This window comes from Salmo salar, chromosome 09 (assembly GCF_965601325.2).
Source record: "Salmo salar chromosome 09, fSalSal1, whole genome shotgun sequence".
Classification (NCBI taxonomy): Eukaryota; Metazoa; Chordata; class Actinopteri; order Salmoniformes; family Salmonidae; genus Salmo; species Salmo salar.
The window spans coordinates 156,455,528-156,481,144 of record NC_138299.1 but is presented as its reverse complement, the minus strand read 5'-3'; the positions used below and the strand labels follow the sequence as shown (position 1 = coordinate 156,481,144).

The window sequence follows — 25,617 nt, the reverse complement described above, 5'->3', positions numbered from 1 at the left end:
TTAAAAATAACCTTACTGGGAAATCACACTTTGCAATAATCTGAGCACTGCGCCCAGAAAAATACGCTTTGCGATACAGACAAACGGCCATGTTGGAGAGATCTAAAATCAAAAATACTATGTAAATAATCCATTACCTTTGATTCTCTTCATCAGATGTCACTTCCAGGAATCCCAGGTCCATAACGAATGTAGTTTTGTTCAAAAAAGCTCATCATTTATGTCCAAAAAGCTCCGTGTTGTTAGCAAATGATCTAAGCCCGCCGGACTTCACTTCATGAACGAGGGGAAAAAATATATTTACGTTCATTCAAACATGTCAAACGTTGTATAGCATAAATCATTAGAGCCTTTTTTAACCAGAACATGAATAATATTCAAGGTGGACGAATGCATTCTCTTTTAAAACGTATTGGAACGAGGGTACCCAACATGACCTCACGCGCCAGAGTCTAATCGGCCATCACCGTTCCAAGGCTCTTGTTCGGTCAGATCTCATAGTATAAGACCCAAAACACTTTGTAAAGGCTGGTGACATCTAGTGGAAGCAATAGGAAGTGCCAAAACATTAATCAGCCCCTGTGTGTTTCAATCCATAGGCTTAAAGGTAATTCAACACATCAGGTATCCACTTCCTGTCAGAAAATGTCTCAGGGTTTTGCCTGCCAAATGAGTTCTGTTATACTCACAGACACCATTCAAACAGTTTTAGAAACTTTAGGGTGTTTTCTATCCATATATAATAAGTGTATGCATATTCTAGTTACTGGGTAGGATTAGTAACCAGATTAAATCGGGTACGTTTTTTTATCCAGCCGTGAAAATACTGCCCCCTAGCCCCAACAGGTTAAACGGCCGGATAAAAAACGTACCCGATTTAATCTGATTATTACTCCTGCCCAGAAACTAGAATATGCATATAATTATTAGCTTTGGATAGAAAACACTCCAACGTTTCTAAAACTGTTTGAATGGTGTCTGTGAGTATAACAGAACTCATTTGGCAGGCCAAAACCTGAGAAGATTCTGTACAGGAAGTACCCTGTCTGACCATTTCTTGGCCTTCTTGATCATCTCTATCCAAAACAAGGGATCTCTGCTGTTACGTGACACTTCCTACGGCTCCCATAGGCTCTCAGAAGGCGGCAAAAAGCTGAATCGTGGCTTTGCAGGCCCTGGCTGAAAAACATTTGCGCGTTTGGATAGTGGTCGGTCAGAGTACTATGAGACTGAGGCGCGTGCACGAGACGACCCCATGTTTTTATTCTTTCGTCTTTGAATGTAAACAACGACTCCCGGTCGGAATATTATCGCTTTTTTGCGAGAAAAATAGCATAAAAATTTATTTTAAACAACGGTTGACATGCTTCGAAGTACGGTAATGAAATATTTAGAAATCTTTTGTCACGAAACGCGTCGGGCGCGTAACCCTTCGTCACCCTTGGATAGTGTCTTGAACGCACGAACAAAACGCCGCTATTTGGATATGTCTATGGATTATTTTGAACCAAACCAACATTTGTTATTGAAGTAGAAGTCCTGGGAGTGCATTCTGATGAAGAACAGGAAAGGTAATCAAACTTCTCTAATAGTAAATCGGAGTTTGGTGAGGGTCAAACTTGGTGGGTGTCAAAATAGCTAGCCTGTGATGTTGTGCTATCTACTCAGAATATTGCAAAATGTGCATTCACCGAAAAGCTATTTTAAAATCGGACATAGCGAGTGCATAAAGGAGTTCTGTATCTATAATTCTTAAAATAATTGTTATGTTTTTTGTGAACGTTTATCGTGAGTAATTTAGTAAATTCACCGGCAGTGTTCGGTGGGAATGCTAGTTCTGAACGTCACATGCTAATGTAAAAAGCTGTTTTTTGATATAAATATGAACTTGATTGAACAAAACATGCATGTATTGTATAACATAATGTCCTAGGCGTGTCATCTGATGAAGATCATCAAAGGTTAGTGCTGCATTTAGCTGTGGTTTTGGTTTTTGTGACATTATATGCTAGCTTGAAAAATGGGTGTCTGATTATTTCTGGCTGGGTACTCTGCTGACATAATCTTATGTTTTGCTTTCGCTGTAAAGCCTTTTTGAAATCGGACAGTGTGGTTAGATAAAGGAGAGTCTTGTCTTTAAAATGGTGTAAAATAGTCATATGTTTGAAAAATTTAAGTTTTTGTATTTTTGAGGAATTTGTAATTCGCGCCACGCCTATCATTGGATATTGGAGCAGGTGTTCCGCTAGCGGAACGTCTTGATGTAAGAAGTTAACATCTCCTGAATGCAACCGCATTGACAGATTTCAAAATAACTCTACTGGGAAAGAACACTTTGCAATAATCTGAGTACTGTGCTCAGAAAAATACACTACGCAATACAGATAGCCGCCATTTTGAAGTCATCTAAAATCATAAATAACATTAGAAATATTCACTTACCTTTAATAATCTTCATCAGAAGGCACTTCCAGGTATCCCAGGTCCACAACAAATGTTGTTTTGTTCGATAAAGTTCATAATTTATGTCCAAATAACGCCATGTTGTTCCATGTTGTTAGCGTGTTCAGTAGGCTACTCAAAATGTAGGGCGTGCGAGGGAAATGTCACGACGAAAAGCCCCCCCAAAAAAATCTATTTACGTTCGTTCAAACATGTCAAACGTTGTATTGCATCAATCTTAGGGCCATTTTAACGTGAAACGTCAGTAATATTTCAACCAGACCTTTCCTGTGTCTTGGAAAACGTTTTGGAACACAAGGTCTCTGCACAGGCCACACAAACGTTTCACACCGCATGGCCGCTGCCACTCTAACCTGGTGGTCCCGGCGCCCACGACCCACGTGGAATTCCAGGTCTCCGGCAGCCTCTGGAACTGCCAGTCTGCGGCCAACAAGGCAGAGTTCATCTCAGCCTATGCTACCCTCCAGTCCCTCGACTTCTTGGCGCTGACGGAAACAAGGATTACCACAGAAAACACTGCTACTCCTATTGCTCTCTCCTCGTCTGACCACGTGTTCTCGCATACCCCGAGAGAATCTGGTCAGCGGGGTGGTGGCACGGGAATCCTCATCTCTCCCAAGTGGACATTCTCTCTTTCTCCCCTGACCCATCTGTCTATCTCCTCCTTTGAATTCCATGCTGTCACAGTCACTAGCCCATTCAAGCTTAAGTCAAACGAAACCGCTGGTCCTGCTCACATTGCCCTACCCTATGCTTTGACCTCTTTCTCCCCTCTCTCGCCAGATGAAATCTTGCGACTTGTGACGGCTGGCCGCCCAAAAACCTGCCCGCTTGACCCTATCCCCTCCTCTCTTCTCCAGACCATTTCCGGAGACCTTCTCCCTTACCTCACCTCGCTCATCAACTCATCATTGTCCGCTGGCTACGTCCCTTCCGTCTTCAAGAGAGCGAGAGTTGCACCCCTTCTCAAAAAACCTACACTCGATCCCTCCGATGTCAACAACTACAGACCAGTATCCCTTCTTTATTTTCTCTCCAAAACTCTTGAGCGTGCCGTCCTTGGCCAGCTCTCTTGCTATCTCTCTCAGAATGACCTTCTTGATCCAAATCAGTCAGGTTTCAAGACTGGTCATTCAATTGAGACTGCTCTTCTCTGTGTCACGGAGGCTCTCTCCTCTGCTCTCATCCTTCTAGACCTATCTGCTGCCTTTGATCCTCCTCTACACCCTCTCTAAGTTGGGCATCTCCGGCACGGCTCACTCTTGGATTGCGTCCTACCTGACAGGTCGGTCCTACCAGGTGGCGTGGCGAGAATCCGTCTCCGCACCACGTGCTCTCACCACTGGTGTCCCCCAGGGCTCGGTTCTAGGCCCTCTCCTATTCTTGCTATACACCAAGTCACTTGGCTCTGTCATATCCTCACATGGTCTCTCCTATCATTGCTACGCAGACGACACACAATTAATCTTCTCCTTTCCCCCTTCTGATAACCAGGTGGTGAATCGCATCTCTGCATGTCTGGCAGACATATCAGTGTGGATGATGGATCACCACCTCAAGCTGAACCTCGGCAAGACGGAGCTGCTCTTCCTCCCGGGGAAAGACTGCCCGTTCCATGATCTCGCCATCACGGTTGACAACTCCATTGTGTCCTCCTCCCAGAGTGCTAAGAGCCTTGGTGTGACCCTGGACAACACCCTGTCGTTCTCCACTAACATCAAGGCGGTGACCCGATCCTGTAGGTTCATGCTCCACAACATTCGCAGAGTACGACCCTGCCTCACACAGGAAGCGGTGCAGGTCCTAATCCAGGCACTTGTCATCTCCCGTTTGGATTACGGCAACTTGCTGTTGGCGGGGCTCCCTGCCTGTGTCATTAACCTCTATGGGACCGGCGGGACGAATTCGTCCCACCTACGTAACATCCACTGCCAGCCTGTGGCGCGATTTTCAAAATCTTCAAAATCCTATTACTTCAATTTCTCAAACATATGACTATTTTACAGCCATTTAAAGATAAGACTCTCGTTAATCTAACCACACTGTCCGATTTCAAAAAGGCTTTACAACGAAAGCAAAACATTAGATTATGTCAGCAGAGTACCAAGCCAGAAATAATCAGACACCCATTTTTCAAGCCAGCATATAATGTCACCAAAACCCAGAAGACAGCTAAATGCAGCACTCACCTTTGATGATCTTCATCAGATGACAACCCTAGGACATTATGTTATACAATACATGCATGTTTTGTTCAATCAAGTTCATATTTATATCAAAAACCAGCTTTTTACATTAGCATGTGACGTTCAGAACTAGCATACCCCCCGCAAACTTACGGGGAATTCGCTAACATTTTACTAAATTACTCACGATAAACGTTCACAAAAAGCATAACAATTATTTTAAGAATTATAGATACAGACCTCCTCTATGCACTCGATATGTCCGATTTTAAAATAGCTTTTTGGTGAAAGCACATTTTGCAATATTCTAAGTACATAGCCCAGGCATCACGGGCTCGCTATTTAGACACCCGGCAAGTTTAGCACTCACCATAATCATATTTACTATTATAAAAATGTCATTACCTTTTGTTGTCTTCGTCAGAATGCACACCCAGGACGTCTACTTCAATAACAAATGTTGGTTTGGTCCAAAATAATCCATCGTTATATCCGAATAGCGGCGTTTTGTTCGTGCGTTCCAGACACTATCCGAAATAGTAAAGAAGTGTCGCGCGCTTGGCGCAATTCCTGACAATAAAATTCAAAGTATTCCATTGCCGTACGTCGAAGCATGTCAACCGCTGTTTAAAATCAATTTTTACGTCATTTTTCTCGTAGAAAAGCGATAAAATTCCGACAGGGAATCTCCTTTTCGGCAAACAGAGGAAAAAATCCCAAAGGCGGGGGCGGTCGGGGTCACGCGCATAAGCTAGTGTCTCTTGATGGGCCACTTGAGAAAGGCGATAATGTGTTTCAGCCTGGGGCTGGAATGACGACATTCTCTTTTTTCCCGGGCTATGAGAGCCTATGGACGACGTGGGAAGTGTCACGTTAGAGCAGAGATCCTTAGTAAATGATAGAGATGGCAAAGAAGTTCCAGAAATGGTCAGACAGGCCACTTCCTGTAAAGGAATCTCTCAGGTTTTGACCTGCCATTTGAGTTCTGTTATACTCACAGACACCATTCAAACAGTTTTAGAAAATTTAGGGTGTTTTCTATCCATATGTAATAAGTATATGCATATTCTAGTTACTGAGTAGGAGTGGTAACCAGATTAAATCGGGTATGTTTTTTATCCAGCCGTGTCAATGCTGCCCCCTAGCCCTAACAGGTTAAACCCCTACAACTCATCCAGAACGCCGCAGCCCATCTGGTGTTCAACCTTCTCAAGTTCTCTCACGTCACCCCGCTCCTCCACACACTCCACTGGCTTCCAGTTGAAGCTCGCATCTGCTACAAGACCATGGTGCTTGCCTACGGAACTGTGAGAGGAACGGCACCTCTGTACCTTCAGGCTCTGATCAGTCCCTACACCCAAAGAAGGGCACTGCGTTCATCCACCTCTGGCCTGCTCGCCTCCCTACCTCTGCGGAAGCACAGTTCCCGCTCAGCCCAGTCAAAACTGTTCGCTGCTCTGGCACCCCAATGGTGGAACAAGCTCCCTCACGATGCCAGGACAGCGGAGTCAATCATCACCTTCCGGAGACACCTGAAACCCCACCTCTTTAAGGAATACCTAGGATAGGATAAAGTAATCCTTCTAACCCTCCCCCCACCCTCCCCCCAAAAAAGATATAGATGTACTATTGTAAAGTGGTTGTTCCACTGGATATCATAAGGTGAATGCACCAATTTGTAAGTTGCTCTGGATAAGAGCGTCTGCTAAATGACGTAAATGTAAATGTAAATGTTGTACATTTGCAATATGATTCAATAGTGAAAAACATCACCAAATGAACATGATGAAAACACCACAACAAGCGATGGAGAGGAACCACAGTCACTGCCCAGCCATCCCGAGTTCATCGGGCCAGTCAATTTTGCATTTCTGCAGTATTTTTGAGCATGTCAAATTCGTGACTGTAATGGTAATTTTGGAAGTTTTTCAAAAATCGTAAAAAAAACAACACTTTTTTTAAATTAGTATTACAAATGACCTTAAATTCACTATCCAAATGGCTTTTCAATGAGGCTGATCAGACCACAAAAGAAAGCCATGATAGAAGTCAAAAGTCATACCACCCTTTCATAACCGTGTTTCTTACTACATTAGACAAATGAAGGAAAAACCATCACACATTTTGGATCCCAGGTTCCCAGAACATTTCCCTTATCCAAAGACTTCATGTGTTTAATTAAAACTCAGAAAACAAAACTTCAACGATTCTATGTGTGTGTGTAACTTCTAAGATTCCATATGTGTGTATACCCCTTTAAGAAATCGTGGGTCTGGGAAACATTCCAAAGAGAGACAATGAAGCACTCCTTCCCCCCCCCCCCAAAAAAAAAAACAACCCCTTGGTCAGCATTTCATTATACTACACCAATTCAAAAACCCCAAAATTGACTACAAACAAAACCTAATAATACTTATAATTCCATTGTACTCCCCCCAATCATTAGTTTTAAACTTCCTCAATGGTTATGTGATTGAACATGCGCAAATTCAACACATTGCTCAATCATCTTTGCTTCAAGTTGAAATAAATGATATTTTAGCGGCATTTGGGAACCTCTGCAAGTCTATATGAGTTGAGATTTTTTGACCTATCACATGGGTAGAGGGTAATGTGATGTGACAATTTCAGTAATGATACAGTGGATACAATACTGTACTTCAAATCTATGAAACTCCCATACCTAATATACTCCTTGACTAGTTTGGCCCAAGCTTGCTTTACAACATTAAAACCCCTTCAGTCTGTCTGCAAACAGGCTCTCAAAGTGTTTAATAGGAATACTCTGCCATTAGACACACACAACTGTGATTGATGTGCACTGTCCCTGTAAAATAAAATTAACATGTCTGGGCGAGGTGGGACGCTTGGCGCGAAATACAAATACCTAAAAAATGCTATAACTTCAATTTCTCAAACATATGATTATTTTACACCATTTTAAAGATAAGACTCTCGTTAATCTAACCACATTGTCTAATTTCAAAAAGGCTTTACAACGAAAGCAAAACATTAGATTATGTCAGGAGAGTACCCTGCCAAAATTAATCACACAGCCATTTTCAAAGCAAGCATATATGTCACAAAAACCAAAACCACGGCTAAATGCAGCACTAACCTTTGACGATCTTCATCAGATGACACTCCTAGGACATTATGTTATACAATACATGCATGTTTTGTTCCATCAAGTTCATATTTATATCAAAAAACAGCTTTTTACATTAGCATGTGATGTTCAGAACTAGCATACCCACCGAAAACTTCCAGTGAATTTACTAAATTACTCATCATAAACGTTGACAAAATACATAACAATTATTTTAAGAATTATAGATACAGAACTCCTTTATGCAATGGCTATGTCAGATTTTAAAATAGCTTTTCGGCGAAAGCACATTTTGCAATATTCTGAGTACATAGCTCAGCCATCACAGGCTAGCTATTCAGACACCCGCCAACTTCGGGGCTCACTAAACTCAGAATTACTATTAGAAAAATTGTATTACCTTTGCTGTTCTTCGTCAGAATGCACTCCCAGGACTTCTACTTCAACAACAAATGTAGTGATAATCCATAGTTATATCCAAATACCTCCGTTTTGTTCGTGCGTTCAGGTCACTATCCAAAGGGTAACGCGCGAGCGCATTTCGTGACAAATAATGTCAAAATGTTCCATTACCGTACTTAGAAGTATGTCAAACGCTGTTTAAAATCAATTTTTATGCTATTTGTCTCGTAAAATAGTGATAATATTCCAACCGGACAATGTTGTATTCATTCAAAGAGGGAAAGAAAAAAATGGCGAGGTCTCAGGATCGCGCATATCCAGTCTCTCTGTCACCAGGCAGACCACTGAGAAACTGTGCTGCTGTTATCTGCCCAGAGACAGGAGACGCGTCAATCCGGTTTCTGAAGGCTTTAGAGAGCCAATGGAAGCCTTAGAAAGTGTCACGTAACAGCACAGATACTGTAATTTCGATAGAGATGCAACAGAAGGACTACAAATTGTCAGACAGGCCACTTCCTACTTGGAATCTTCTCAGCTGTTTGCCTGCCATATGAGTTCTGTTATACTCACAGACACCATTCAAACAGTTTTAGAAACTTTAGAGTGTTTTCTATCCAAATCTACTAATAATATGCATATTCTCGTTTCTGGGAAAGAGTAGTAACCAGTTTACTTCCCCCTAGAACAGACAGGTTAAACAGTCTACTCACACAAAGTATTGGTTTATAGTTTTTAACACATTATTATAGTCTTATAATTCTAATACATTTCACAAAGTTAAATGGTTTCAGAGTGGAATACTTTAGTCAAAACCTTAAACAGATCAATTATCTTATCAACTACCCAAAACGTTTGACCAAAGTTAAACAATTTAAAGGCAATGCTACCAAATACTAATTAAGCGTATATAAAATTCTGACCCACTGAGAATGTGATGAAAGATATTAAAGCTGAAATAAATAATTTTCTCTACTATTATTCTGACTTTTCACATTCTTAAAATAAAGTGGTGATCCTAACTGGCCTAAGACAGGGAATTTTTACTTGGATTAACTTCTCTAGGGCCAGTGGGACGAAATCGTCCAACCTACGTAACAGCCAGTGGAATCCTGTGGCGCGTTATTCAAATACCTTCAAGTTCATATTTATATCAAAAACCAGCTTTTTACATTAGCATGTGACGTTCAGAACTAGCATACCCCCCACAGACTTCCGGTGAATTTACTAAAAATGTACTAAATTACTCACGATAAACGTTCACAAACAGCATAACAATTATTTTAAGAATTATAGATACAGAACTCCTCTATGCACTCGATATGTCCGATTTTAAAATAGCTTTTCAGTGAAAGCACATTTTGCAATATTCTCAGTAGATAGCCCGGCATCACAGGGCTAGCTATTTAGAAACCCAGCAAGTTTAACACTCACCAAAGTCAGATTTACTATAAGAAAAATGTTATTACCTTTGCTGTTCTTCGTCAGAATGCACTCCCAGGACTTCTACTTCAATAACAAATGTTGGTTTGGTCCCAAATAATCCATTGTTATATCCAAATAGCGGCGTTTTGTTCGTGCGTTCAAGACACTATCCGAAAGGGTAAATAAGGGTGACGAGCATGGCGCATTTCGTGACAAAAAAATTCTAATTATTCCATTACCGCCCAGAGAGGTTAAAATCAATTTTTATGCCATTTTTCTCCTAAAAAAGCGATTATATTCCGACCGGGAATCTGCGTTTAGGTAAAAAGAGGAAAGAAAATAAAGCACGGGGTCGACTCATGCACGCTCCTAAGCCCATTGTCCTCTGATCGGCCACTTGCCAAAAGCGTAAATGTGTTTCAGCATGGGGCTGCCTCGATATCATTCAGCTTTTTCCCGGGCTCTGAGAGCCTATGGGAGCCGTAGGAAGTGTCACGTTACAGTAGAGATCCTCAGTCTTCAATAAACAGAGACAAGAAGAACAAGATCTTGTCAGAGAGGGCACTTCCTGTAAGGAATCGTCTCAGGTTTTTGCCTGCCATATGAGTTCTGTTATACTCACAGACACCATTCAAACAGTTATAGAAACTTTAGGGTGTTTTCTATCCAAAGCCAATAATTATATGCATATTCTAGTTACTGGGCAGGAGTAGTAACCAGATAAAATCGGATACGTTTTTTAGCCGGCCGTGTCAATACTGCCCCCTTCCCCCAACAGGTTAAATGTCAGGAATTTTGAAAAACTGAGTTCAAATGAATTTGGCTAAGGTGAATGTAAACTTCTGACTTCAACTGTAAGTGAGGCAACGTGCCAAGAGGACTAGACTGTAGGGGAAATACAAGACAGGAAGCGTACCAAGAGGACTAGACTTTTGAATAAATACTGTGTACTGCCAGCGTACCAAGAGGACTAAACTTAAGGGGAAATACTGTGAAGAGCCAGTGTGCCAAGAGGACTAGGCTGTAGAGGAAATATAAGTGCAGCAGCATGCCAAGAGGACTAAGCTGTAGAGGAAATACTGTGAAGAGCCAGCGTGCCAAGAGGAATAGACTGTAAGGGAAATACTGAGTAGAGCCAGCATGCAAAGAGGACTAGATTGTAGGGGAAATATAATATAGGCAAAGTGCCAAATGGACTAGACTGTATGGTAAATACTGTGTAGAGCCAGTGTACGAAGAGGACTAGACTGTAGAGGAATAACTGTATAGAGCCAGCATACCAAAAACACAAGACAGTTGGGGAAATTCTGTGCATAGCCAGCGTGCCAAGACGACTAGACTGTTGTGTAAAAACTGTGTAGAGCCAGCGTGCCAAGAGGACTAGACAGTAAGGGAAAAATAAGAGAGGTTCATGGTTATGGTGTGTCTAATGTATGTTTACGTCTATCTAAACCATTACAGTCAACGTAGTTTTGATGGTGGTGCATAAACTCTCTATAGCTGAAATAAGCAGGAACTGACTGGGTGAGCAGAGCAGCCTCTTGCCCCTCCCTCCTTGGCATGGCCATACCCACAGTGTGGCCCCCAGAGGAATCCCCACAGATGTACGGTGGGTATTTAACCCAGAGTAGAGAGGTAACCTAACCTATGTGGGTCTGTGTGGCGCTGTATTACCCCATCCCTTCTACACATCAGGGGAATGAGGCTCTCTCCGGCTCCTGCTCTGGATCCAAGTCTGGCTGGTAGTCTGGTTCTACTACATCTAGCTGTGGTGGCTGGTGGGCTTGCCTTGCTCTCGTCTGCCTCTGCCTCTGGGCTGGAGTCTGTCAGATGCAGGCTCCAAGGCACCCCTCGTCCTCCGGCGTTCTCCCAGGACGGGGACTTTGTCATCGGGGGTGTTTTCTCCATCCACAACTACATGCACACTGTGGATCACAGCTACACCAGCATGCCTGAGCCCCTGCAGTGCACAGGGAGGTCAGTGAACGCAAGAGGGAACAGGGGACAGGACTGTGGCTGTGTGGGGAGGCAGATAAATTGTGTTTTAAAGACACGGACACAGTGTGTTTAAAGATCGATTAACAGTGTGTTTTTTGACAGAAAAATAGTGTGTTTAAAGACAGATAAACAGTGTTTTAAAGACAGAGAAACAGTGTGTTTAAAGACAGGTAAACAATGTTTTAAAGACAGATAACCAGTGTTTTAAAGACAGATAACCAGTGTTTTAAAGACAGATAAAGTGTTTTTAAGACAGATAATAAGTGTGTTTGTATCTGAGAGAGTAGGTAAAGCCTACTGTTACAAAGGGTCACATTTTCAAATGCAGGCTATCCTACAATGTCCTCAATAACCGATATCAAAAGTGTAGGCATTTAGAAAGTGTGGAAAATAAGGCTATATATTAAGATGTTTCAACTGGTATAACCAGATATTCTATAGGCTAGTTTACCATTTAGTCAAGAGGTGCTCACTCACCTATCTTCTATTTACAGTTTGGATTCCCGTGAGTTGCGCTTCTCGCGTGCCATGGTCTTCGCAGTTGAGGAGATAAACAACAGTTCGGACCTTCTACCGGGTGTCACACTCGGTTATCAAGTGCACGACTCGTGCACCACGGTCCCCATGGCCATGAATGTGGCCTTCCAGCTGGCAAACGGCCTGGACCCAATGTTTGATACTGGAGAACAGTGCTCGGGGTCGCCTACAGTGACAGCTATCGTGGGCGAGTCTGGCTCTACGCCTACCATCAGCATGTTGCGCATCATCGGCCCTTTAGGCATTCCTCAGGTAAACTCCTCTGGAAAGAAATCATTCAGCTTCTTTTAAACTTACTGTATTCCTACTGTATATTCTCCTCTCTTTCAGGAATGAGTTCAACTTTTAATTTACCGTATTCCAATTGTATTCTCCTCTCTTTCAGGAATATACATTTCTGGAGAACGTCTGGGGGCATTAAAACATGATCTGAGGACTAGCTTTCATAGGCTAGGTTGTTATGGAGACCAGAGATTGTTGTCATACCTTTTACTCATGTTTTTCACTGCACCAGTATGTTTTATAAAACTATTTTCATTATGAATAGAATGACCAAGATAGAAATGGGTAGAAAAATGTGTCCTTTTCAATCTGGCCTAATGAAAACAATAAATTGGCTAATTATTATTAATGTCTCCCTAACATCATACCACACAGCGAAAGAAAAAAGCAGGAAGTAGCCAATAATTGAGACTCACTTGGCCGACATTACGTTCTTTCTCATGTTATCGACTGTCTGTTTTTACCTAGGTGAGCCACTTTTCCACCTGTGCGTGTCTGAGTGATAAGAAACAGTATCCAACCTTCTTCAGAACCATCCCCAGTGACCAGTTCCAGGCTGCCGCTCTGGCCCACCTCATCAGGCACTTCGGCTGGACCTGGATTGGGGCGGTCCGTTCCGACTCTGACTACGGTAATAACGGTATGGCGGCTTTCCTACAGGCAGCACAAGAGGAAGGCATCTGTGTGGAGTATTCTGAAGCCTTCTCCCGTACCAACCCACTCAGCAGAGTGCAACGGGTGGCCGACGTGATCCGCAGGTGATCCATGATTACTTGTGAACTTTTCATTCACACAAATGCAAAACTATATTTGTAAAAAATACTATTGTTATTAATTTCTCTCTTTTCCCAAAGCTGATCTGTGAGACCAACATGATTTGCATATCTTGAGCTTGTCAAAAGTGTTGATTAATACTAATGTCCATGTTCACTTCAATGAGACAATCCAATGAATGACAAACATGACCTGCATATTAAGCATATGACATAATCATGTTCCCCAGCTCCACAGCCCGGGTGGTGGTTGCATTCGTATCCTCTTGGGACATGAAAATCCTGCTGAGGGAGATGGAACGCCTGCCCTCTCCGCCCCGCCAGTGGATCGGGAGTGAATCCTGGGTCACTGACCCAGATATGCTGCGCTTCGGCCTGTGTGCCGGGGCCATCGGATTTGGCATCCAACGCTCTGTCATCCCCGGCCTCAGGGACTTCCTCCTGGACCTCTCCCCACAGAAGGTGTCCAACTCTCCCATGTTCACTGAGTTCTGGGAGGGAGCCTTTGGCTGTAGGCTGGGGAAAGGTATCTATCTATCTATCTATCTATCTATCTATCTATCTATCTATCTATCTATCTATCTATCTATCTATCTATCTATCTATCTATCTATCTATCTATCTATCTATCTATCTATCTATCTATCTATCTATCTATCTATCTATCTATCTATCTACCTATCTATTTACATGTCTGTCTGTCTGTCTGTCTGTCTGTCTGTCTGTCTGTCTGTCTGTCTGTCTGTCTGTCTGTCTGTCTGTCTGTCTGTCTGTCTGTCTGTCTGTCTGTCTGTCTGTCTGTCTGTCTGTCTGTCTGTCTCTGTCTGTCTGTCTGTAGGGACCTCTACAGGTGTTGGGGTTGAGGAGAAGGTGTGTGATGGCAGTGAGGATATACAGCAGCTACAGGTCCCCTACACAGATACATCTCAGCTGCGTGTCACTAACATGGTGTATAAAGCTATTTACGCCATAGCACACGCCATCCACAGCATTGTTTGTGAAAAGAGACAACACTCCACTGTGAACTGTGACAAAAACCTTCATGTGAAGCCAACACAGGTGAATGACAAGACTGTAGTATAATTTCCTGATAGATATGTTTATTTAGACTACATGTATGAAGGCCTAGGAGTTGTCAATATACTTTACATGTTGTTCTGAAGTAACACATCTGATAAATATTAGTTGAATTAATGTTTGGTTTCTCTCTCTGCCTCTCCATCTCTCTTCCCTTCTCTCCATTTCTCTCTTTCCATCTTTCTTTCCATTTCTCCATTTCTCATCTCTCTCTTCCCCTCTCTCCATCTATCTCTCCATCTCTCTACCCCTCACTCATCTCTCTCTTCCCTTATCTCCATCTCTCTTCACCTCTTTCCTTCCCTCTCGTCCCCTCCCTCTCTCTCTCTCTCCCTTGACCTTCCAACCCCCAGGTTCTGGAGAGTTTGAGGAGGGTGAACTTCTCTCGTAATGGGTACCAGGTGTCTTTCGATGCCAACGGGGACCCAGTGGCCACCTATGAGCTGGTCAACTGGCAGAGACGGGAGAGTGGGAAGATGGAGTTGGTGACAGTGGGGCGCTATGATGCGTCCCTGCCTCTTGAACAGAGGCTTGACATGGAGAGGGAAATCACCTGGGTAAAGAACAGTACACAAGTACCTCTGTCAGTGTGCAGTGAGAGCTGTCCCCCAGGCGCTCGTAAGGCTGTACAAAAAGGAAAGCCTGTATGCTGTTATGACTGTATCCAATGTGCAGAGGGAGAGATCAGTAATAACACAGGTAGGACAATAGGAATAGTTGGCATAAAATGTGTAGTAATTTCTATCACGGTTTACTAAGTAGTGGTTGATTCATATTACCAGAACTTCAAAGGCAGTGTCTGTCAATCATGTTCCTGTTCTTATTATCTCATGTAAGCTGCACATTAATTCAACATTCTTTATTGTAAACTGACAAAGTGCAGCATTGTGGACATGAATTTGTAAATAAATAAAACCTGAATCTATTATTATTAACATTTGACGTCTGTTGTTTTGTCCTGGTCAGATTCTTCAGACTGTCTGATCTGTCCCGAGGAGTACTGGCCCAACACTGAGAGAAACCGCTGTATCCTTAAGCCTGTGGAGTTCCTGTCCTTCCACGAGGTCCTTGGAATCATCCTGACCGCCTGCTCTGTGGGCGGGGCTTGTTTGGCCATCGCCACGGCAACTGTCTTCTACCGGCACCGAACTTCGGCCATCGTCAGGGCCAACAACTCTGAGCTGAGCTTCCTGCTGCTCTTCTCCTTGGCTCTGTGTTTTCTGTGTTCTCTTACTTTCATTGGCCGGCCCTCTGAATGGTCCTGTATGCTGCGCCACACAGCGTTCGGGATTACCTTCGTCCTCTGCATCTCTTGTGTTCTGGGGAAAACAATAGTGGTGTTGATGGCCTTCAGGGCTACACTTCCAGGCAGTAATATCATGAAATGGTTTGGTCCTCCACAGCAGAGATTGACTGTAGTGTCCTTCACGTTTGTCCAGGCTTTGATATGCACTCTGTGGTTGGTCCTGTCCCCACCCTTACCCATTAAAAACCTCACTACCTACAAGGAAAAGATCATTCTAGAGTGTGATGTGGGTTCAGCTATTGGTTTCTGGGCTGTGTTGGGCTATATAGGACTCCTGGCTCTCTTGTGCTTTGTGCTGGCTTTTCTGGGCCGGAAGCTGCCTGATAACTTCAATGAGGCCAAATTCATCACCTTCAGCATGCTCATATTCTGTGCTGTCTGGATCACCTTTATCCCAGCTTATGTCAGCTCTCCTGGGAAGTTCACTGTAGCTGTGGAGATCTTTGCCATCATCACCTCTAGCTTTGGGTTGTTCTTTCTATTATTTGTTCCTAAATGCTTTATTATTCTGTTCAGGCCGGAGAAGAACACCAAGAAACACCTTATGGAGAAGACATCCAATGATATACATTATTAAGAAATGATTGAGGGGAAAAAACATTGTAATCTTCAGTTATATGGTTTATTATACAGTTAGGTAGGACTAGTCTGACAGAGATGACCAACAATTTAGCAGCTAATCATTGGTAACATTTTATCTAGTAACATGACACAGGTTCACTTTAGATATTCCAATGATTTGAGAGATTGTTCAAATCTAGTTTGTTAAAATCTAATTTGGCCTGCTAAATGATGTGATTAGCAGTAGCCTACAGAGTGGAAACACTTCCATGTCGTTGGAGAGAAGCTTTATTTCTATATGTTTATATATAACATTGAAGCGCATGTGTTCAGTTGATATTGTAATTCATCATATTATGTATTATAATAATATAATAAACATTTTCATACACAGTTGAAGTCGGAAGTTTACATAAGCTTAGGTTGGAGTGATTAAAACTCGTTTTTCAACAACTCCACACATTTCTTGTTAACAAATTATAGTTTTGGCAAGTCTGTTAGGACATCTTCTTTGTGCATGACACAAGTAATTTCTCCAACAATTGTTTACAGTTGTTTCCCTTGTAATTCACTGTTTCACACTTCGTGGGTGAGAAGTTTACATACACTAAGTTGACTATGCCTTTAAACAGCTTGGAAAATTCCAGAAAAATATGTCATGGTTTTAGAAGTTTCTGATAGGCTGATTGACATTTTGAGTCAATTGGAGGTGTACATGTGGATGTATTTCAAGGCCTACCTTCAAAAGCAGTGCCTCTTCGCTTGTCATCGTTGTAAAATCAAATGAAATCAGCCAAGACCTCAGATAAAAAAATTGTAGACCTCCACAAGTCTGGTTCATCCTTGGGAGCAATTTTCAAACTCCTGAAGGTACCACGTTCATCTGTACAAACAATAGTACGCAGTATAAACACCATTGGACCACGCAGGAGTCATACCGCTCAGGAAGAAGACGCGTTCTGTCTCCTAGAGATTAACGTACTTTGGTGCGAAAAGTACAAATCAATCCCAGAACAACAGCAAAGGACCTTGTGAAGATGCTGGAGGAAACAGGTACGAAAGTATCTGTATCCACAGTAAAACGAGTCCTATATCGACATAACCGGAAAGGCCGCTCAGTAAGGAAGATGCCACTGCTCCAAAACCACCATAAAAATGCTAGACTACGGTTTGCAACTGCACATAGGGACAAAGACAGTGACATTCGTTATGTTTGGAGGAAAAAGTGGGAGGCTTGCAAGCCGAAGAACATCTTCCCAATCGTGAAGCAAGGGGGTGGCAGCATCATGTTGTGGGGTTGCTTTGCTGCAGGAAGGACTGGTGCACTTCACAAAATAGATGGCATCATGAGGATGGAAAATTATGTGGATATATTGAAGCAACATCTCAAGACATCAGTCAGGAAGTTAAAACTTGGTTCCAAATGAACAGTGACCCCAAACATACTACCAAAGTTGTAACAAAAATAGACTAAGGACAACAAAGTCAAGGTATTGGAGTGGTCATCACAAAGCCCTGACCTCAATGCAATAGAACATTTGTGGGAAGAACTGAAAAAGCATGTGCGAGCTAGGAGGCCGACAAACCTGACTCAGTTACACCAGCTCTGTCAGGAGGAATGGGCCAAAATTCACCCAATTTATTGTGGGAAGCTTGTGGAAGGCTACCCAAAACGTTTGACCCAAGTTAAACAATTTAAAGGCAATGCTTCCAAATACTAATTGAGTGTATGTAAAAATCTGACCCACTGGGAATGTGATGAAAGAAATAAAAGCCAAAATAAATCATTTTCTCTGCTATTATTCTGACATTTCACATTCTTAAAATAAAGTGGTGATCCTAACTGACCTAAGACAGGGAATTTTTACTTGGATTTAATGTCAGGAATTTTGAAAAACGGAGTTTAAATGTATTTGGCTAAGGTGAATGTTAACCTCTTGAGGATAGCGTAGGATAGGGGGCGCCACAGCGCATTTTGAAAAAAAATCGTTCCCATTTTCAACGGCCTACTAATCAAACTCAGAAGATAGGGCATGCATATACTTATTATATATGGATAGAAAACACTCTAAAGTTTCTAAAACTGTTTGAATGGTGTCTGTGAGTATAACAGAACTCAAATGGCAGTCAAAACCCCGAGACCGATTGAAACAGGAAGTGGAATTCTGAATTGTGGACTTGACTTCTCATCTTTCCTTATTAATCACACCGTTAACCATGGTTCAGTGAGCACTTCCTATTGCTTCCACTAGATGTCGCCAGTCCTTTCACAGTGGTTTGAGCCTTATAGAGTCAAAACTCAGTGAATGACACGAGTTTGAAATTGGTCACAGGGGATGGGCCATCACCATTATGACGCCGGCGGCCATGTCTGCCCCCACCTTTGGATACGGTTTTAAAGGCCATGACATCATCCCCCTCGAATCTTATTGGCTCTCTTGGTGTTAGAGGCCCTGAAGATTTATTTTATACAACGTTTGACATGTTTGAACGAACCTACATGCGTGAGCATTGCATTTATTATGAACTTCAGAGCTGCGCTTGGAGAGAGCCATAGGACGCGCTACCAACATCAGGCTAATGGAACGTGAAGTATGGACTTTTTGACCGAAAATACATCTGTTGTGGACCTGGGATGCTTTCTGATGAAGACAACTAAAGGTAGGCGATTATTGACAATATTATAGAAGATAAGACGTGACATGAGATTCTTTCCAAGATGGCGCCGAGCTCTGTATATTAGCTAATTTTCTGAGTATCGCATCTCCTTTTATCGCAAAGTGTGATTACCCAGTAAAGTTAATTTAAAATCTGGTATGACGGGTGTTCTCAAGAGATATTCATCTATAAATGTTAGATTGACAATATACATTTAAAAAATCGTTATAGTATAGCAATTTAGGGAAATGTAGCATTGTTTACCGGGACGCTTTTGAGGGGAAATTATGTAGTCAACGTCAGACAGAGATGTAAAATGCTGTTTTTATATATAAATATGACCTTTATTGAACAAAAGAATGCATGCATTGTATAACATGATGTCCTAGGGGTGCCATCTGATGAAGTTTGTAAAAGGTTAGTGCTGCATTTAGCTGTTTTTTGATTATATGTGATGCAAGTGGTTGGTCGGAAAATGGCTATGAAGCTGCTTTTTACGATGGACTCATCTAATATAATCTAATGATTTGCTTTTCCTGTAAAACCTTTTTGAAATCGGACGACGTGGGTCGATTCAGGAGAGGTGTATCTATAAAAAAAAAATATATATATTATATATTTTTTTTTAAATTATGATATTTTTTTAATGCTAATTGGCGATATGATTTTTCGCTGGATTTTGATCCCGCTAACGGGATCAGACGCTGATTAACTTCTGACTTCAACTGTAAGTGAGGCAAAGTGCCAAGAGGACTAGACTGTGGGGGAAATATATGAGAGGAAGCGTACCATGAGGACTAGACTTTAGAATAAATACTGTGTACTACCAGCGTGCCAAGAGTAATAGATTGTAGGGGAAATAATGAGTCGAGCCATCTTGCAAAGAGGACTAGATTTTAGGGGAAATATAATTGAGGCAAAGTGCGAAATGGACTACACAGTAGGGAAATACTGTGTAGAGCCAACTTGCCAAGAGGACTAGACTGTTGGGTAAATACTGAGTAGTGCCAGCGTACCAAGAGGACTAGACTGTAGAGGAAATATAAGTGAGGCAAAGTGACAAATGGACTACACAGTAGGGGAAATACTGTGTAGAGCCAACTTGCCAAGAGGACTAGACTGTAGAGGAATAACTGTATAGAGCCAGCATACCAAGAAGACAAGACAGTTTGGGAAATACTGTGCAGAGCCAGCGTGCCAAGAGGACTAGACCGTAGAGGAAATATAAGTGAGGCAAAGTGTCAAGTGGACTAGACGATAGGGGAAATACTGTGCAGAGCCAGTGTGCCAAGAGGACTAGAAAGTAAGGGAAATGTAAGAGAGGCTCATGGTTATTGTATGTCTAATGTATGTTTATGTCTAAATAAACCATTACAGTCAACGTAGTTCTGATGCTGGTGCATAAACTCTCTATAGCTGAAAGAAGCAGGACCTGACTGGGTGAGCAGAGCAGCCTCTAGCCCCTCCCTTCCTGGCATGGCCATGCCCACAGTGTGGCCCCCAGAGGAATCCCCACAGAGGTACGGTGGGTATTTAACCCAGAGTAGAGAGGTAACCTGACTTATGTGGGTCTGTGTGGCGCTGTGCTACCCCATACCTTCCACACATCAGGGGAATGAGGCTCTCTCCGGCTCCTGCTCTGGATCCAAGTCTGGCTGGTAGTCTGGTTCTACTACATCTAGCTGTGGTGGCTGGTGGGCTCGCCTTGCTCTCGTCTGCCTCTGCCTCTGGGCTGGAGTCTGTCAGATGCAGGCTCCAAGGCACCACTCGTCCTCCGGCGTTCTCCCAGGACGGGGACTTTGTCATCGGGGGTGTTTTCTCCATCCACAACTACATGCACACTGTGGATCACAGCTACACCAGCATGCCTGAGCCCCTGCAGTGCACAGGGAGGTCAGTGAACGCAAGAGGGGACAGGGGACAGGACTGTGGCTGTTTGGGGAGACGGACAAATTGTGTTTTAAAGACACAGAGACAGTGTGTTTAAAGACAGATTAACAGCGTGTTTAATGATAGACAAACAGTGTTTAAGACAGATAAATAGTGTTTTAAAGACAGATAAACAGTTTTTTAAAGACAGATGAACAGTGTGTTTCAAGACAGGTAAACAGTGTGTTAGACAGAGAAACAGCATTTTAAAGACAGGGAAACAGTGTGTTAAAGACAGATAACCAGTGTGTATAAAGACAGGTAAACAGTGTGTTTAAAGACAGATAACCAGTGTGTTTAAAGACAGATAAACAGTGTTTTAAAGACAAATAAACAGTGTTTTTAAGACAGATATAAAGTGTGTTTGTATCTGAGAGAGTCGGTAAAGCCCACTGTTACAAAGGGTCACATTTTCAAATGCAGGCTATCCTACTTCCTCAATTACCGATAACAAAAGTGTAGGCATGTAGACAGTGTGTAAAATAAGACTAGATATTAAGATGTTTGCCCTCGTATAACACGATATTCTATAGGCTAGTTTACCATTTAGTCAAGAGGTGCTCACTCACATATCTTCTATTTACAGCATGGATACCCGTGAGTTGCGCTTCTCACGCGCCATGATCTTCGCAGTTGAGGAGATTAACAACAGTTCAGACCTTCTACCGGGTGTCACGCTTGGTTATCAAGTGCACGACTCGTGCACCTCGGTCCCCATGGCCATGAATGTGGCCTTCCAGCTGGCTAACGGCCTGGACCCCATGTTTGATACCGGAGAACAATGCTCGGGGTCGCCTACAGTGACAGCTATCGTGGGCGAGTCTGCCTCCACACCTACCATCAGCATGTTGCGCATCATCGGCCCTTTCGGCATTCCTCAGGTAAACTCATCTGGAAAGAAATCATTCAGCTTCTTTTAAACTTACTGTATTCCTACTGTATATACTCCTCTCTTTCAGGAATGAGTTCAACTTTTAATTACTGTAATCCTACTGTATAGTCATTTCTCTTTCAGGAATGAGTTCTACTTTTAATTTAACATATTCCTACTGATATTCTCCTCTTTTTCAGGAATGAGTTAAACTTTTAACTTACTGTATTGCAACTGTATTCTACTCTCTTTCAGGAATATACATTTCTGTGTGAAATTATGTGTAGAAAGGTATTTGAACATAGACTGAGGAATATGAGTCTGGAGAACGTCTGGAGGCATTAAAACATGATCTGAGGACTAGCTTTCATAGGCTAGGTTGTTATGGGAGACCAGAGATTGTTGTCATACCTTTTACTCATGTTTTTCACTGCACCAGTATATCTTATAAAACTATTTTCTATATGAATAGAATGACCAAGACAAAAATGGGTAGAAAAATGTATCCTTTTCAATCTGGCCTAATGAAAAAAAAAAAAATGGTTTATTATTATTAAAACCTGTTTAGACAGACGTTCCGCTAGCAGAACGCCTCACCAATATCCAATGGTATAGCGTGGCGCGAATTACAAATTCATCAAAAATGCAAAAAATTTAATTTCTCAAACATGACTATTTACACCATTTTAAAGACTCTCCTTTATCTAACCACGTTGTCCGATTTCAAAAAGGCTTTACAACGAAAGCAAAACATTAGATTATGTCATGAGAGTACCCTCCCAAAAATAATCATACAGCCATTTTCAAAGCAAGCATATATGTCACAAAAACCAAAATCACAGCTAAATGCAGCACTAACCTTTGATGATCTTCATCAGATGACACTCCTAGGACATTATGTTATACAATACATGCATGTTTTGTTCAATCAAGTTCATATTTATATCAAGAAACAGCTTTTTACATTAGCATGTGATGTTCAGAACTAGCATACCAACCGAAAACTTCCGGTGAATTTACTAAATTACTCACCATAAACGTTGACAAAATACATAACTATTATATTAAGAATTATAGATACAGAACTCCTTTATGCATTCGCTATGTCAGATTTTAAAATAGCTTTTCAGCAAAAGCACATTTTGCAATATTCTCAGTACATAGCTCAGCCATCACGGCTAGCTAAATTGACACCCGGCAAGTTTGGGGCAACCTAAACTCAGAATTACAATTACAAAATTAGGATTACATTTGCTGTTCTTCGTCAGAATGCACTCCCGGGACTTCTACTTCAACAACAAGTGTTGTTTTGGTTCCAAATAATCCATAGTTATATCCAAATACCTCCGTTTTGTTCGTGCGTTCAGGTCACTATCCAAAGGGTAACGCGCGAGGGCATTTCGTGACAAAAAAATTGTAAATGTTCCTTTACCGTACTTAGAAGCATTTCAAGCGATGTTTAAAATCAATTTTTATGCTATTTTTCTCGTAAAATAGCGATAATATTCCAACCGGACAACGTTGTATTCATTCAAAGAGTGAAAGAAAAAAATGGTGAGGTCTCGTGAACGCGCATCTCCAGTCTCTCTGTCACCAGGCAGTCCACTGACAAACTCTGCTGCTGTTGTCTGCCCAGAGACAGGAGACGTGTCAATCCGGTTTCTGAATGCTTTAGAGAGCCAATGGAAGCCTTAGAAAGTGTCACGTAACAGCACAGATACTGTAATTTTGATAGAGATGCAACAGAAGGACTACAAATTGTCAGACAGGCCACTTCCTGCTTGTAATTTTCTCAGGTTGTGGCCTGCCATATGAGTTCTGTTATACTCCCAGACACCATTCAAACAGTTTTAGAAACTGTAGAGTGCTATCTATCCAAATCTACTAATTATATGCATATTCTCGTTTCTGGGCAGGAGTAGTAACCAGATTAAATTGGGTACGTTAGTTATCCGGCCGTGAAGATACTGCCCCCTATCCTAAACAGGTTATGTCTCCCTAACATCAAACTACATAGCTAAAAAAAAAAGCAGGAAGTAGTCAATACATTAGAGTTGTTAGGCCGACATGATGTTCTTTTTAATGTTTTCGACTGTCTGTTTTTACCAAGGTGAGTCACTTTTCCACCTGTGCGTGTCTGAGTGATAAGAAACAGTATCCAACCTTCTTCAGAACCATCCCCAGTGACCAGTTCCAGGCTGCCGCTCTGGCCCACCTCATCAGGCACTTCGGCTGGACCTGGATTGGGGCGGTCCGTTCCGACTCTGACTACGGTAATAACGGGATGGCGGCTTTCCTACAGGCAGCACAAGAGGAAGGCATCTGTGTGGAATATTCTGAAGCCTTCTCCCGTACCAACCCACTCAGCAGAGTGCAACGCGTGGCCGACGTGATCCGCAGGTGATCCATGATTACTTGTGAACTTTTCATTCGCACAAATGCAAGACTATATTTATAAAAAATATTATTGTTATTAATTTCTTTCTTTTCCCAAAGCTGATCTGTGAGACCAACATGAATTGCATATCTTAAGCATGTAAAAGTGTTGATTAATACTAATGTTCATGTTCACTTCACTGAGACATTCCAATGAATGACACACATGACCAGCATATTAAAACCTCTCTGGGCTAGGTGGGACGTTAGCATCCCACTCTATTCAACAGCCAAGTGAATCGCGTGGTGCAAAATACAAATACCTCAAAAATGCTATAACTTCAATTTCTCAAACATATGACTATTTTACACCATTTGATAGATAAGACTCTCGTTAATCCAACCACATTGCCCGATTTCAAAAAGACTTTACAGCGAAAGCAAAACATTAGATTATGTCAGGAGAGTACCCTGACAAAAATAATAACACAGCCATTTTCAAAGCAAGCATATATGTCACAAAAACCAAAACCACAGCAAAATGCAGCACTAAGCTTTGATGATCGTCATCAGATGACACTCCTAGGACATTATGTTATACAATCCATGCATTTTTTGTTCAATCAAGTTCATATTTATATCAAGAAACAGCTTTTTACATTAGCATGTGATGTTCAGAACTAGCATACCAACCGAAAACTTCCGGTGAATTTACTAAATTACTCACCATAAACGTTGACAAAATACATAACAATTATATTAAGAATTATAGATACAGAACTCCTTTATGCATTCGCTATGTCAGATTTTAAAATAGCTTTTCAGCAAAAGCACATTTTGCAATATTCTCAGTACATAGCTCAGCCATCACGGCTAGCTAAATTGACACCCGGCAAGTTTGGGGCAACCTAAACTCAGAATTACAATTACAAAATTAGGATTACATTTGCTGTTCTTCGTCAGAATGCACTCCCGGGACTTCTACTTCAACAACAAGTGTTGTTTTGGTTCCAAATAATCCATAGTTATATCCAAATACCTCCGTTTTGTTCGTGCGTTCAGGTCACTATCCAAAGGGTAACGCGCGAGGGCATTTCGTGACAAAAAAATTCTAAATGTTTAAAATCAATTTTTATGCTATTTTTCTCGTAAAATAGCGATAATATTCCAACCGGACAACGTTGTATTCATTCAAAGAGTGAAAGAAAAAAATGGTGAGGTCTCGTGAACGCGCATCTCCAGTCTCTCTGTCACCAGGCAGTCCACTGACAAACTCTGCTGCTGTTGTCTGCCCAGAGACAGGAGACGTGTCAATCCGGTTTCTGAATGCTTTAGAGAGCCAATGGAAGCCTTAGAAAGTGTCACGTAACAGCACAGATACTGTAATTTTGATAGAGATGCAACAGAAGGACTACAAATTGTCAGACAGGCCACTTCCTGCTTGTAATTTTCTCAGGTTTTTGCCTGCCATATGAGTTCTGTTATACTCACAGACACCATTCAAACAGTTTTAGAAACTTTGGAGTGTTTTCTATCCAAATCTACTAATAATATGCATATTCTCATTTCCGGGCAAGAGTAGTAACCAGTTTAAATCGGGGATGTTTTTTATCCGGCCGTGAAAATACAGCCCCCTATCCCAGACAGGTTAAGCATATGATATAATC

The 25,617-nt window shown here is 41.9% G+C and overlaps 1 protein-coding gene across 1 annotated transcript; it reads left to right on the top strand.

The window, feature by feature from the left end:
- Positions 1-11,282: 11,282 nt before the first annotated feature.
- Positions 11,283-16,389, top strand: LOC106613268 (extracellular calcium-sensing receptor-like). Its single transcript, XM_014215355.3, has 7 exons — positions 11,283-11,559; positions 12,075-12,369; positions 12,868-13,157; positions 13,403-13,698; positions 14,023-14,231; positions 14,603-14,948; positions 15,216-16,389. Exons 1-7 carry the CDS (start codon positions 11,501-11,503, stop codon positions 16,130-16,132), a joined length of 2,412 nt encoding a protein of 803 aa, XP_014070830.3. The 5' UTR covers positions 11,283-11,500; the 3' UTR covers positions 16,133-16,389.
- Positions 16,390-25,617: the final 9,228 nt, after the last annotated feature.

Coding starts and splice junctions, on each gene's coding strand:
- LOC106613268 (XM_014215355.3), top strand. CDS start 11,501: ATGCACACTGTGGATCACAGCTACACCAGCATGCCTGAGCCCCTGCAG. Junction 13,699..14,022: donor TGGCTGTAGGCTGGGGAAAG/GTATCTATCTAT, acceptor GGACCTCTACAG/GTGTTGGGGTTGAGGAGAAG. Junction 14,232..14,602: donor TTCATGTGAAGCCAACACAG/GTGAATGACAAG, acceptor TCCAACCCCCAG/GTTCTGGAGAGTTTGAGGAG.